At 45.9% G+C, this 14151-nt stretch overlaps 1 protein-coding gene across 1 annotated transcript in view; it reads left to right on the top strand.

Annotated features, from left to right (window-relative positions):
- SPATA17 (spermatogenesis associated 17) overlaps nt 1-14151 on the top strand; it is a 273405-nt gene that overhangs the window by 3501 nt on the left and 255753 nt on the right. Inside the window, exon 2 of the mRNA XM_077282262.1 lies at nt 1686-1775. Within this exon, the coding sequence (XP_077138377.1) occupies nt 1686-1775 (90 nt within the window). The remainder of the gene's footprint in view (nt 1-1685; nt 1776-14151) is intronic.

Below are 14151 nucleotides of genomic sequence, written 5' to 3'. Positions count from 1 at the left end.
TTTAACATTTTCGTTTTGGTTACAGATCGTCGCCTCGGACACCGACCACCGCTGCAGTCTGACTTGCAAGCGCTGTGCTGAAATGCGCCAACTGTGCATTGCTTACAAGCGCTTTTCTATTGAGCTTGTAAGCACTGTTTTGAAGCTGTCTGGGAGCACGCTGCCGCCTCCTGCTCTCGGCAAGCTTCAGTACAGCGGTGACAAGTTACACTACAGCGGTGGTCGGTCTCCTAAGCAACGAGCTGTAAACAACAGAAAAATGTTAATATCTCAGGAACGGATGCAAATTTTTACAATCAATAAATTGCAAAAGTGCTTGTCCTTACAAGGTTTATCTGACAAAATCCAACGATGATGATGGAATTAACCCTTTAAGCATCTCGCAGGGTCAGTAAAGGGTATTTTTTAGCATTTGTACAATTAGGACAGTAAGAGGCAGGTGCCTGTCCTCCAAACAAACGTTCATCCCATGGTTTCTGAAGTGTATGGCCTCGTTCACATAGGTAGCTGTGGGTAAGGTAGGGAGAGGAGCATCTGCTAACCTGGTACAGGTTGTTGTTCCTGCCGATGCGGAGACTTCTGACCTTCGAGTTTTCATCAAAGTATTCATCTTATTGGAGAAATCTTCCAAAAACATCTCCACCCCTGTCTCTCTGCGCCATTCACTTCAGTGGAGCAGAACTGCAGTACCAGCAATAACCTGTAGACACATGTGGCGCTATTGTTGGAAAAAGCTACCTTGTACAATGTACAACCCCTTTAATGGGGGGTGTATGTGATGATCACTGTTATAGCAGGTGGCTGCGTCACTCATAATAGTAAGTTACCGAAGGTGTCACCTGTGGTTGTCATCATCAGGGCACGTCCCCTTTCAGAATTTTTTTTCTATAAGCTCCATTGGCAGAAAAAAAACAACAAATTCCGGTTTACTCACCCTCCCCGGGTCCAGATATTCAGGCAGAGCTGCAGCCAATATCAGATACTCAGCATCGGATCTGGGTATCGGGAGTGATAATAATCATTTTATTTCTATAGTGCCGACATATTCCGCAGCGCTTTACATTACAGAGGGGACTTGTACAGACAATAGACGTTACAGCATAACAATAATCATATAAACAACAGATACCAAGAGGAGTGAGGGCCCTGCTCACAAGATATAGAAATAGGGGGGACGCGAGAGGTGGATGGTGACAATTGCTTTCATTGTTCTGACCAGCCATAGTGTAAGGATCGGGTGTTCATGAAATGCTGGTGACACTATAGGGGGACTTTTGTGACACTATTTATGGGGGGCACTCTTGTGACACTGTGGGGGGCACTCTGGCGGCACTATTTATGGGGGGCACTTTGGCGGCACTATTTATGGGGGGCACTCTTGTGACACTATGGGGGGCTCTCTGGCGGCACTATTTATGGGGGGCTCTCTGGCGGCACTATTTATGGGGGGCTCTCTGGCAGCACTATTTATGGGAGGCACTCTGGCAGCACTATTTATGGGGGGCACACTGGCAACACTATTGGGGGCACTCTGGTGACACTTTATGGGGGCGCTCTCATGGCCCTATGTATGGGGGGACACTCTGGCTGCACCATATTTGGTGGCACTCTGAACTCTCAGGAAGGGTTTTCAGCGATATCCATGGTGGTTACCGTATATAATTATATCTCTTCTTTCCTTGTAGAGATGCCGAGGAGAACAGAATGAAGGAATATCAAGCAGCTGTGGTGATCCAGAGCTGGTTTCGGGGATGCAGGGTCCGCGGCTACCTCAGGTGAGGGGTTTAGTTGATTTATAGTCATGTAATTTTGTAGACTTTATGAATATGGATGTCAGAAAGGCACCTGGCAGCCTAATCACCCATTCATATCAAAGAACATACTGTAATACCGCAGTTACCCTGTAGTGGTCACTGCAGAGAACTTGTGCTGCTGCCCAGAGCTGCCTCGATCAATCGTCTCCAGATCACGGGCTCTCCTCTGCTTGTTCAGAAAAAGGAGCATTGCCCAATAAAACATGAAAAAAAGAAGAAGAAGAAAATTAACTTTTACATCCTTTTTTTTAGACCATATTCCCACAAGCTTTTTTTCAGCTGTGTTTTTATTTGCATCGAAGTAAGCAATAGCAATCTGGTCTGGTTATAGCTATTTTCAGCATTTCCCCCTTTTTTTTAATGCATTTTGGTGAAGATTTGAAGCAGCAGGATTTCTGCACCAATGAAAAGAATCACACTCAAAAAAGAGTGTTTTCGGTACATGAGCACAAGGCCTCGCATCACTTCCTTCCCCTGTCCCAGATCTGCTCTGCAGTGTAGATAATTTGACCCAGAACTATTATGGCAGCCCCAGTTACAGGGGAAATCCTCAATGAGAAAATGTTTACATGTAGCGTCAGGGTATGTTCACATGTTGCGGAAAGGTGTGCGGATTTTTCTGCACTGATTTTAGTAAATCCGCAGGTAAACTGCACTGCGGAATTACCGCAGATTTACCACTTTTTTTTGCGGACTTTGTGCAGATTCCACCTGCGGATTTACACCTGCGCATTCCTTTTATGGAGCAGGTGTAATCCGCTGCAGAATCCGCTCAAAGAATTAACATGCTGCGGAATAAACAACGCAGCGTTTCCGCACGTTTTTTTTCCGCAGCATGTGCACTGCGGATTTTGTTTTCCATAGGTTTACATGGTACTGTAAACTCAGGGAAAACTGCTGCGGATCCGCAGCAAAATCCGCAGCGTGTGCACAGAGCCTAAAGGTGTTTTAGGACCTCATACGTGGGCAAAATGTGTGAAATAAATAAAGATAAAGCAAGAAAAACAAGTAATAAAACCCAAACAAAAAAAAGAAAATCAACGCAAATTCGAACCGCTGTTTCCCGCCCCGCCCGCTAGGAAAAATTACTACCATGTTAGGCCGGTTTCACACGTCAGTGGCTCCGGTACGTGAGGTGACAGTTTCCTCACGTACCGGAGCCACTGACACACGTAGACCCATAAAAATCAATGCCGCCCTCCCACCCCCTGTGCGCCCCCCACGCTGGTCAGAAAATACTTACCCGGGTCCCCCGTCGGCTGTCACTCCTTCCTTGTCTGGCCGCGGCTTCCACTGTATGCGGTCACGTGGGGCCGCTCATTTACAATCATGAATAGTCGGCTCCGCCCCTATTGGAGGTGGAGCCACATATTCATGAGTGCAATCGACCGCATACAGTAGAGAAGCCGCGGCCAGACCAGGAAGGAGCGACAGCCGACGGGGGACCCGGGTAAGTATTTTCTGACCAGCGGGGGGGCGCACAGGGGGTGGGGGGGCGGCGGACACATAGATCTTTATTTTAAACACTATTATTCATATTTTCTCTGCAGCAAATGCTGCTGCAGAGAACATATGAATCGGAGGATTCAGCAAGATGCAGAGTGGGTACCACACGCTCCATGTGGTACCCACTCGCCATACGGGCCGCACACGTGTGCCGCACGTATGGCCTCCGTGAGTTCCCAGGCACACGGACACGGATAACTCCGGTACCGATTTATTCCGGTACCGGAATTATCTGGACGTGTGGGACAGCCCTTAGATCTATAATTGTAATGGAAAGGGGAACACAGTTCACCATGTATTTTGTGGCCTTTTATGGTTTTAAAGGATTAAAAAAAAATAATTTCATTAGATTTTGCCCTGATAACCACAAAAAAATGAAAATAAAAAATGACAACGAAATTCGGCTCCACTTGTCACGATAAAATGGAGGCAAAAATTATTTGAATAACCAGAAAAAAAAGACTTTGGAACTCTTAAACCCGCATGTACGAAAAACAACAAAAATGTGTGTCTGGTCTTGAAGAGGTCAACTCCATTTTAAGATACATCAAAAATATAAATTGCTGCCTAGAGATATGGCAATGCTTCAAAAAGGCCATAAATACATCAGAAAAAGACATAGAAGCAAATAGCCATAAAATTACAAAATTTTACTAGAATATTCTGAAAACAATTACATATAGACATATTCAATAAAAAATACAAAAAATGGGGGGGGATAGAACTATACAAAAACCGCCAAAAACCACGTAGGCAAAGAAATTGTATTCAGTAACAGGTGTAGCGAATGTTTACCAAAGAATGCGCAAAATCCCAAATATATCTATAGTAAGTAATGAGTTATATGCAAGTGCAAAAAGGCTTATTTGGATAACCTAATGCGGATAAGGCCCTACTCCCCTACATAAATCTATAAACTCAGTGGTTTCCATAAAGACAGGGGACCTAAATAGTTATCAGCCTAAACTCCAGGCATGATATATGAATAAATTAATTGGAGCAGCATAAAAGGGAAAACATTTTAATGCAATTACCTGCGGGTGTTGGCGGCGACCCGGACGCGCGTTTCGCGTGTGGCTTCGTCTGCGGGAAGGTGTGTACTGACAGGGTATATGGGTTGCTTAAATAGCGCTGATTCGAAAGTGGGAGGCGGCAGCTGGATAACGGCGCTTCCGCCGGCTACACCGCATGACGTCACTGCTGATCGGCGTCATGTGACACCTGGTCACTTCCCCTCCCGACGCGTCAGAGAGGGGAGTGAACCAGGGGCCAGTTGCGACGCGTCTCCACAGCGACCCCAATGCGACAAGCCTGCCTGGGAGATGGATGACTAGGTATATACAATGTTTGCGGGAAAAAGTAATAGACCATTGAAAAAGAAAAGAACCTAAGAGGAGTGGATACTATCAAACCTATACATGTATATGCATCATATGAGTGCGTGAGACGCTTCCAAAGGTGCATAAAGAGATCAAACCTTATTATTCTAATATATTGAAAGGAATGCGCAAAATTTGGTGAACATAAAGAATATACAAAAATTATGAAGATATACAGGGTTTTATATTCTATACAAAAATAGGTTTCAGTAATAGATAAATAAGTGGTGCAATAGTGCAATATTAATGATTAATTCAAACAAATTATATGCACAAATTGCTGCACATAGTGAATATACGTGACAAAACCCAATTACATATATTTTAAACAAGATAGAAATATATACATACATGTATACATTTATATGCACATATACATACATATACAAAAAAGTGATTGTGTATAAATAACGCATTTTGACTAAATCAGACCTGTGTGCCCAATTATTGATAAAAACATACATAGATCAATAGATAAGATTATAAAAAACCCTAAACTAGTGCAAACATTAAGAAACACAAAATATTAGCAAAAACAATCGATTAATGATAAGCCCAATATAAAATTGGGTAGGAATCCCAAGGTGATGCCCACATCCGTAAACATGGAAAAGTGCCTATTATAGTGAACGAAACGAAATTCAGTATACTTTGAAGATATGTTTCGTATATTATAGTTTTTTTCATATGTTTCAGTCATATCGAAGGCTCCAAAGTAGCTGCAGGACCGGATGGAATAATGCCGCCATTTTAATCAACGCTTTATGGATTCATCATACAAAAAATGGAAATAGGATATACTAGAAGAAATATATAAAAACACAGACGTTAAAAACTGACCAAAATAACAATTAAAAGCATACTAAAAAATATTACACCATAAATCTACAAAAAAGGGGCAAAACTAAGAATCTCGTTGAGACCTGCTGGCTGGACCGAACCAACCCTAAAGATCCACTGGGCCTCTAACTGGGCCAATTTTTTCCTCCAATCGCCTCCCCGGGTGTCAATATACACCTTATCAATGCCAATTACCGATAGCAATGTGGCATCGCAGCCATGATAATTTTTAAAGTGCCTCGGTATAGGCTTTAACAAGGACGTATCCTTTACACCAGCAGCATTTATGATGTCCCGAAAATGCTCCCTTGTTCTAATTTTGAGGGGTCTAGATGTAAGCCCCACATATAACTTAGGGCATGTACAAGTTATACACTGTGTTCCAAATTATTATGCAAATAATATTTCCTCATATTTTCTCTAAATTACCTATCTGAATTGCAGTCATTGTTATTTTCCAGTCATCTACTATTCTAGTATAATTGCAATGCTTTGGAACAAACTGCCTATGACAACAGTATCTTTTTAAAAAAAATAAACACTCAAAATGCATGTTCCAAATTATTATGCACAGCAGAGTTTTCAACCTTTTTTTTTTATTTTGAACAAAAAAATGGTGAATTGTGAAGTTATAAGCATTATCAGCTTATTACAAAATGAAATCAAACAGTTTTCAAGTGAATACTTTATTCTAGGTGATGTTACATTTGCACGTAGGACCCCTTGTTCGAAAGAAGCTTCTGAACTCTCTCGTCCATTGAATTTGTCAGTTTTTGGATGGTTTCTGCTTCCATTGTTTTGCATGTGGACAGAATCCCCTCCCAGAGCTGTTGCTTAGATGTGAACTGCCTCCCGCCATCATAGACACTTCCTTTTGATGATGCTCCAGAGGTTCTCAATGGGGTTGAGGTCAGGGGAAGATGGTGGCCACACCATAAGTTTGTCCTCTTTTATGCCCATAGCAGCCAGAGATGCAGATGTGTTTTTTGCAGCATGAGACGGTGCATTATCATGCATGAAAATGATCTTGCTGCGGAAAGCACGGTTCTTCCTCTTGAACCATGGCAGGAAGTGTTGTTTTAGAAACTCCACATAGATTATGGAGTTCATCTTTACCCCTTCAGGGATCATAAAGGGGCCGACAATCTCTCTCCCCATGATTCCAGCCCAAAACATTACTCCACCTCCTCCTTGTTGGCGCCTTAGCCGTGTTTTCATGGGATGTCCATCAACCAGCCATCCTCCACTCCATCCATCTGGACCATCGAGCGTTGCACGGCACTCATCGGTGAACAAAACCATTTGGAAGTCAGTCTTCATGTATCGTTTGGCCCACTGGAGCCGTTTCTGCTTGTTGCAGTGGATAGAGGTGGTCGACAGGATGGCTTACGCACAGCTGCAAACCTCTGAAGGACCCTGCATCTTGTTGTTCTGGGGATGTTGGAGGCACCAGCAGCTTCAAAAACTTGTCTGCTGCTATGACAAGGCATTTTTGCAGCTACTCTTTTAACCTTACGCAATTGCTTGTTGGAAAGAGTCCTCAATTTTTCTTTATCAGCACGCACACGTGTGTGCTGGGAATCAGCTACATACTTCTTGATTGTGCGATGATCACGATGAAGTGTCTTGGCAATGTTGATTGTAGTCATGCCTTGACCTAAATACTCCACAATTTGTTGCTTCTCAGCAGCCGACACATCCTTTTTCTTTCCCACTTTGGCAACAAATGTAGGCTGCTTAATAATGTGGAACAGCCTTCTTAAGTAGTCTTGCCTTTATTTGGACACACCGGCCAAACTAATGTGCACAGGTATCTGCAATTGCTTTCAGTGATATAAAGAGCCCTGACACACATCACCATCAATGAGTTTAAATGACAAACAAAAAAATTCTAACCTTATCACTCCGAAACTCTATGTGCAGAATAATTTGGAACACAGTGTATAACTTGTACATGCCCTAAGTTATATGTGGGGCTTACATCTAGACCCCTCAAAATTAGAACAAGGGAGCATTTTCGGGACATCATAAATGCTGCTGGTGTAAAGGATACGTCCTTGTTAAAGCCTATACCGAGGCACTTTAAAAATTATCATGGCTGCGATGCCACATTGCTATCGGTAATTGGCATTGATAAGGTGTATATTGACACCCGGGGAGGCGATTGGAGGAAAAAATTGGCCCAGTTAGAGGCCCAGTGGATCTTTAGGGTTGGTTCGGTCCAGCCAGCAGGTCTCAACGAGATTCTTAGTTTTGCCCCTTTTTTGTAGATTTATGGTGTAATATTTTTTAGTATGCTTTTAATTGTTATTTTGGTCAGTTTTTAACCTCTGTGTTTTTATATATTTCTTCTAGTATATCCTATTTCCATTTTTTGTATGATGAATCCATAAAGCGTTGATTAAAATGGCGGCATTATTCCATCCGGTCCTGCACCTACTTTGGAGCCTTCGATATGACTGAAACATATGAAAAAACTATAATACACGAAACATATCTTCAAAGTATACTGAATTTCGTTTCGTTCACTATAATAGGCACTTTTCCATGTTTACGGATGTGGGCATCACCTTGGGATTCCTACCCAATTTTATATTGGGCTTATCATTAATCGATTGTTTTTGCTAATATTTTGTGTTTCTTAATGTTTGCACTAGTTTAGGGTTTTTTATAATCTTATCTATTGATCTATGTATGTTTTTATCAATAATTGGGCACACAGGTCTGATTTAGTCAAAATGCGTTATTTATACACAATCACTTTTTTGTATATGTATGTATATGTGCATATAAATGTATACATGTATGTATATATTTCTATCTTGTTTAAAATATATGTAATTGAGTTTTGTCACGTATATTCACTATGTGCAGCAATTTGTGCATATAATTTGTTTGAATTAATCATTAATATTGCACTATTGCACCACTTATTTATCTATTACTGAAACCTATTTTTGTATAGAATATAAAACCCTGTATATCTTCATAATTTTTGTATATTCTTTATGTTCACCAAATTTTGCGCATTCCTTTCAATATATTAGAATAATAAGGTTTGATCTCTTTATGCACCTTTGGAAGCGTCTCACGCACTCATATGATGCATATACATGTATAGGTTTGATAGTATCCACTCCTCTTAGGTTCTTTTCTTTTTCAATGGTCTATTACTCTTTCCCACAAACATTGTATATACTGTTGTGAATTCCGTTCTCGAACTCCCTCCTGTGGTCATGAATGGTACTTCGGTGAGTTCTGTCCGTGGACTCCCTCTGGTGGCTGTGAGTGGAGCTGCTGGTTCTGAGATTCCTTCCCCACCTGCCCTCGTTTAGGGCTAGGCTGGATTCTCTATTTAACTCCACTCAGATCGTTACTCCATGCCAGCTATCAATGTTCTACTACTGGTTCAGATCTCTCCTGGATCTTTCTGAGGACCTGTCTACTCCAGCGAAGCTAAGTTCCTGCTTGTTCATTTGTTACATATGGTTTTTCTTGCTAAGTTCTAGTCCAGCTTGCTATCATGAAACTGCCTGGCTAGCTGGAAGCTCTGGGGGTGCAGAGTGGCACCACCGCACCGTGAGTCGGTGCGGGGGTATTTTTTGCACACTCTGCGTGGTTTTGTAGTTTTTTGTGTTGACCGCAAATGGAGCGCACCCACACCGCCGCAGGGCCGAGGGGTACCCGAAGCCGAGCCTCTGGGTCTCAGTCCTGGGGTTGTCACGGTGGCTAGACCCGGTCCGTGGCCCTGTGTGTCGGTGAGGGACGTCCGGTAGAATAAGTGGTGGTGTAGCGGTGCAGTTGTGGGGTGCAGGTCGCGGTAAATAACGAGGACACCAGGTTGCAGTCTCTTTACCTCTTTACTGAAGGTTTTGGAGACCTCAGTCCAGAGCGCTGTTAACTGGGTTGTCAGAGACCGGCCGGCCCAAAGGCACATCAGAAGTTCTCTTTACAGGTGGGAATCAGTGTCTGCCTTCTAGCGCTGGGTGTTGTAGTTCTTCCCTGCTGAGCTCCCGGGATAGTCCTCACAACTGTTTCTGTCTGTCTCTATTTGTTCGTTCTCTTCGTCCTCCAGGTGATATGGTAGGACGCACCCGTATGACGGGGTAGGCCTGGAGTTCTTCCGGGACCCTAGAGTCGCCCCTCTCCCACAGCTGCCTCCGTTGTCTGCTTAGGTGTTAAGTGAGACAGCCAACCTGTAATTAGCTGTCCGGCCGTGGTTTGCAGTGTACTTAAAGTCTCTTACTTGCTCGGCGTTCCGGCCACCGACTGTTTGCGCCTCAGAAGGATGTTGCCTCGGTCTAACAGCACGACTCCTTCTGGTCCCAATACTTCTTTACTGTATTCCCGTTGTGCACTGGTTAGTTCTGCTCTGAGGAGTCTGCCAGGATCCCATCCCTGACAGGTCCTCTCATTAGCTCTTCCCAGCTACTTCTCCCTGTCTTCCTGTCCAACCCCCAGTTTTACCAGAGTGTGAGGAGTGGCCTAGTAGATAGGACCACCCCCCCTGGTGGCCGGAGTGTGAAGTGTAGTGAGGTGTTACCTGGTCAGAGAAACTCCTTTAGTGCAATCAGACGTACCATAGCTCCCCATAGTGGCGGAGCCACAGTACTGCAACGACCAGGACTCTGGGGCGCTGCACTCCCCCCCGGTTAAATCCAGTACTCCGGGACTGGGAAAAACAAGAACAACAATACATGTTAACAGGAAACACACAACATTTTGAAATAGCATAACAATTGAACATAACAGAGCTTCCCTTTATGGGAGGTGAGAATTCTTGAACGTTGCGAAAGTCAGGTCATGCACAGTTTATGACTCTCAGTTCAGTGGTTAAAACAGCGGGGACCCCGGGTAAACAAAGGGGCCCCCCTTTTTTGAAAGTTTTTGAGCAATTCACCGTCCATTACCCTATTGTCCATTTTAAAACCTGTAACAAAAGATATATACAAGAAAAACATTTTCAACTAAAGAGCAGCCCTTATTAATACCTCCAAGTTTTGTAGCGGAGGGGAGTTTGATTTTGAGTGCTGCGTGTGGACCTTCGCAGCGCAGGGGTTGCTATTGGCCTAACAGGGCCCGCTATGCTTGCTACCGCTGGTGTAGTGTACTGTCTTCTAGCTACACTTCTAGTGAGTCTGGGTAGCACTGGCAGGTTGGGGCTCTCAGAGCTGCTGCTATCAACAGTGGGTACAGCAGATTCACTGATAGCAGAGGGAGGATTTGCCGGTTCAACGGTTGGCATGGCTTCATCAGGTAAGGCCTGTTGAGGTAGCGGGACCGGATGATCTGGTATCACCATTGTTTCTGGTGGGTCCGGCTGTTGAAACATTAGAACAGGCACCACGATGGCTTGGTTTATCTGAGTCCAGGACTGGGGAAAGTCACCAAGGACGGTGTGGAACATCTTCTCCTTTTCTACCGGCGGGGAGATTTCTGGGGCCGTGCCCCTCTCTTTCAACTTATCGGGGCAGACCTTAAGGTGATCCCTGGATACCGCTGTCGAGGTCTCCCCTCTGACTTTGCTGATGAGACAGACTTATGTGTTGTCGAAGTCGGATGGCAGGATGGTGTACGGTTCCGCTTCCCATTGGTCATCGAGCTTGTGTAATCTCCTCTTTCGTTTAAGTACTTGCTCGCCAGGTGACAGGGGAATCGCAGGAGCGTGTTGGTTGTAATCTCTTTCCTGTTTCTGCCTAGCCTGGGCGAGACTTCTTTCTACACACTCCTGTACTTCGCGGTACCTTCGCTGCCTTTCTGCATCCCAATCTGCATCCGGCGAGGTATCTTCGGGTACTAGGACCCCCATGTCCAGATCAACGGGTAACCGACTAGATCTTCCTCGCATCAGGTACGCTGGAGTACAGTTGGTGGAACTTACTGGGATGTGATTGTACATATCCACCAGGTCAGGCAACTTTGTCGGCCACAGGTTCCGTTCCTCCACGGGTAAGGTCTTCAATAAATCAATTACCACTTGGTTCATCTTCTCGCACATCCCGTTGGTTTGAGGATGGTACGGTGTGGTTCTGATCTTCTTACACCCGTACAGTTGGCAGAATTCTTGAAACACTTCCGCTTCGAATGCAGGTCCCTGATCGGTCAGTACCTTCTCTGGGTAGCCATGGGGCCTACAAAAGTGCTGCTGGAAGGCCCTGGCGGCAGTCCTGGCCGTTAGATCCTTGACAGGCACAACCACCAAAAACCTGGAGTAGTGGTCCACGATGGTAAGGGCGTAGATATAGCCCGACCGGCTAGGTGTCAGCTTCACATGATCCAGCGCGACCAGTTCAAGTGGCCGTTTGGTGATGATAGGCCGCAGGGGAGCCCGTTGACTGTCACGGTCCTTCCTGCGCAGGCTACATGGACCACACTCCCGACACCACTTCTCAATGGTTCTCTTCATGCCAATCCAATAGAACCTCCCTCGGAGCAGCTTCTCTAGCTTCCTCCATCCGAAGTGTCCGGCTCCATCATGGTAGGCTCCCAGAACCATGGGCGCATCTCGCCTTGGCACCACTATCTGCCACACCAATTCATGAGTACGTGGGTCGATGCTCCTCCTGCACAACTTGCCATCATGGATAAACAGTTTGCTTCTCCCCTTCCACAGCTGTTGGGTTTCTTGTGGATCATCTGGGCCAGGGTGCAACCCAGCCTGCGTCAAGAGCTCCTTCACCTGACGGACCGCGGGGTCACTATCCTGGGTTTCTGCCCATCCGTGGTGGGGCAGGGATTGAGCGTGGCATCCGGTTGGTTCTTGTGCCTATTCTTCACCTGATGAGAGTTTTGGGTGGCTTTGGGGTGATGGAATGCAGGCAGCTCCACCTCTTCAAGTGCCTCCGGGTCTTCTCCCGCTTCTGGCAAATTGGGCATTCGGGACAAGGCATCGGCATTGGCATTCTTGTGTCCTGCCCGGTACTTGATGGTGAAATTGTAGTTGGATAGCCGGGCCATCCACCGCTGCTCCAAGGCCCCAAGTTTGGCATTATCCAGATGCGTTAGCGGATTGTTGTCCGTGAAGACGGTGAATTTCGCGGAGGCCAGGTAGTGTTTGAACCTCTCTGTCACTGCCCAGACAATGGCAAGGAATTCCAGCTTAAAGGAACTGTAGTTGTCAGGGTTCCTTTCCGTGGGATGGAGTTTCCGGCTGGCGTAAGCGATCACCCTCTCTTTGCCTTTCTGGACCTGGGACAGCACGGCTCCTAATCCCACATTGCTGGCATCGGTGTACAGCACAAACGGTTGGTCGTATTCGGGGTAAGCCAGTACCTCTTCTCCCGTCAGTGCCGACTTCAAACAGGTGAAGGATTCCTCCAGCTCTTCGTTCCAATCAAAAGGGGTGTTCCTCCCCTTGGTCTTCTTTGGTTGGCCCACCAACAGGTTTTGCAAGGGTGCGGCCTTCTTGGTGAAGTCCTTAATGAACCTCCGGTAATAGCCTACCAGCCCGAGGAACTGCCGGACTTCGTGGAGGTCACTGGGCTTTGGCCAGTCCTTAATCACTGTGACCTTGTCGGGGTCTGGGGCCACTCCTTCAGCGCTCACCACATGGCCCAGGTACTGCACTTTAGGTTTCAGCAGATGACACTTGGATGGTTTCACCTTTAAGCCAAAGTTGGATAGGGCTTCAAACACCTCGGCCAGGTGCTTCAGGTGGTCTTCGTAGGTCTTAGAGAAGACAATGACATCATCCAAATATAACAGCACGGTTTCAAAGTTCAGGTGTCCCAAGCAGCACTCCATCATCCTCTGGAACGTTCCGGGAGCATTGCACAATCCGAAGGGCATGTAGTTGAACTCACAGAGACCCATTGGCGTCGTGAAGGCCGTCTTCTCTTTGTCCGCCTCCGCTACAGGAACCTGCCAGTACCCACTGGTGAGATCTAAGGTAGAGAAGTAGTTAGCAGATTTTAAGGCAGCCAGAGACTCCTCTATCCTGGGCAGTGGGTATGCGTCCTTATGTGTAATGCGATTCAACTGCCTGTAATCAACACACATCCTCATTGTACCATCTTTCTTTTTAACAAGGACTAACGGAGCTGCCCAGGGGCTACAGCTGTCTCTCACCACCCCAGCCTCCTTCATTTCCCGCAACATGTCCTTGGCACACTGGTAATGAGCTGGGGGTACAGGGCGATATCTCTCTTTTATGGGTCGGTGATCTCCCGTGGGGATGTGATGTTGGATCCCTTTCACCTGCCCAAAATCTGAGGGGTGTTTGCTGAATACCTGCTCGTACTCGTGTACCACCCTGTAGGCCCCCTGTTTTTGATGGGATGGGGTAGAGTCAGTGCCCACATGCAATTCCCGACACCAGTCTTTCGAGGGCTCTGCAGAACCTTTGTTCTCCGCCACGTTGGACGGGACCAAGGGTTCAGGTGTCTGTATCACATTATTGTTGACAGTGAACAGTTTGGCGAGCGTGGTATACTTGGTGAGGTGAACCTCTTCCTCCCCACAATTGAGGACACGTACGGGCACTCTCCCCTGGCGGACGTCGACCACCCCCCGGGCTGTCAGAACAGTAGGCCTATTGTCTGAATATACGGGTTCTACCAAGGCCTGGTAGTCCTTACCCCTGAGGCCTATGGCTGCCCGACACCATATTAACA

Source organism: Ranitomeya variabilis, chromosome 2 (genome assembly GCF_051348905.1).
Source record: "Ranitomeya variabilis isolate aRanVar5 chromosome 2, aRanVar5.hap1, whole genome shotgun sequence".
Classification (NCBI taxonomy): Eukaryota; Metazoa; Chordata; class Amphibia; order Anura; family Dendrobatidae; genus Ranitomeya; species Ranitomeya variabilis.
Note: the sequence above shows the minus strand (reverse complement) of the source record. Positions and strands in the feature narration are given on the sequence as shown.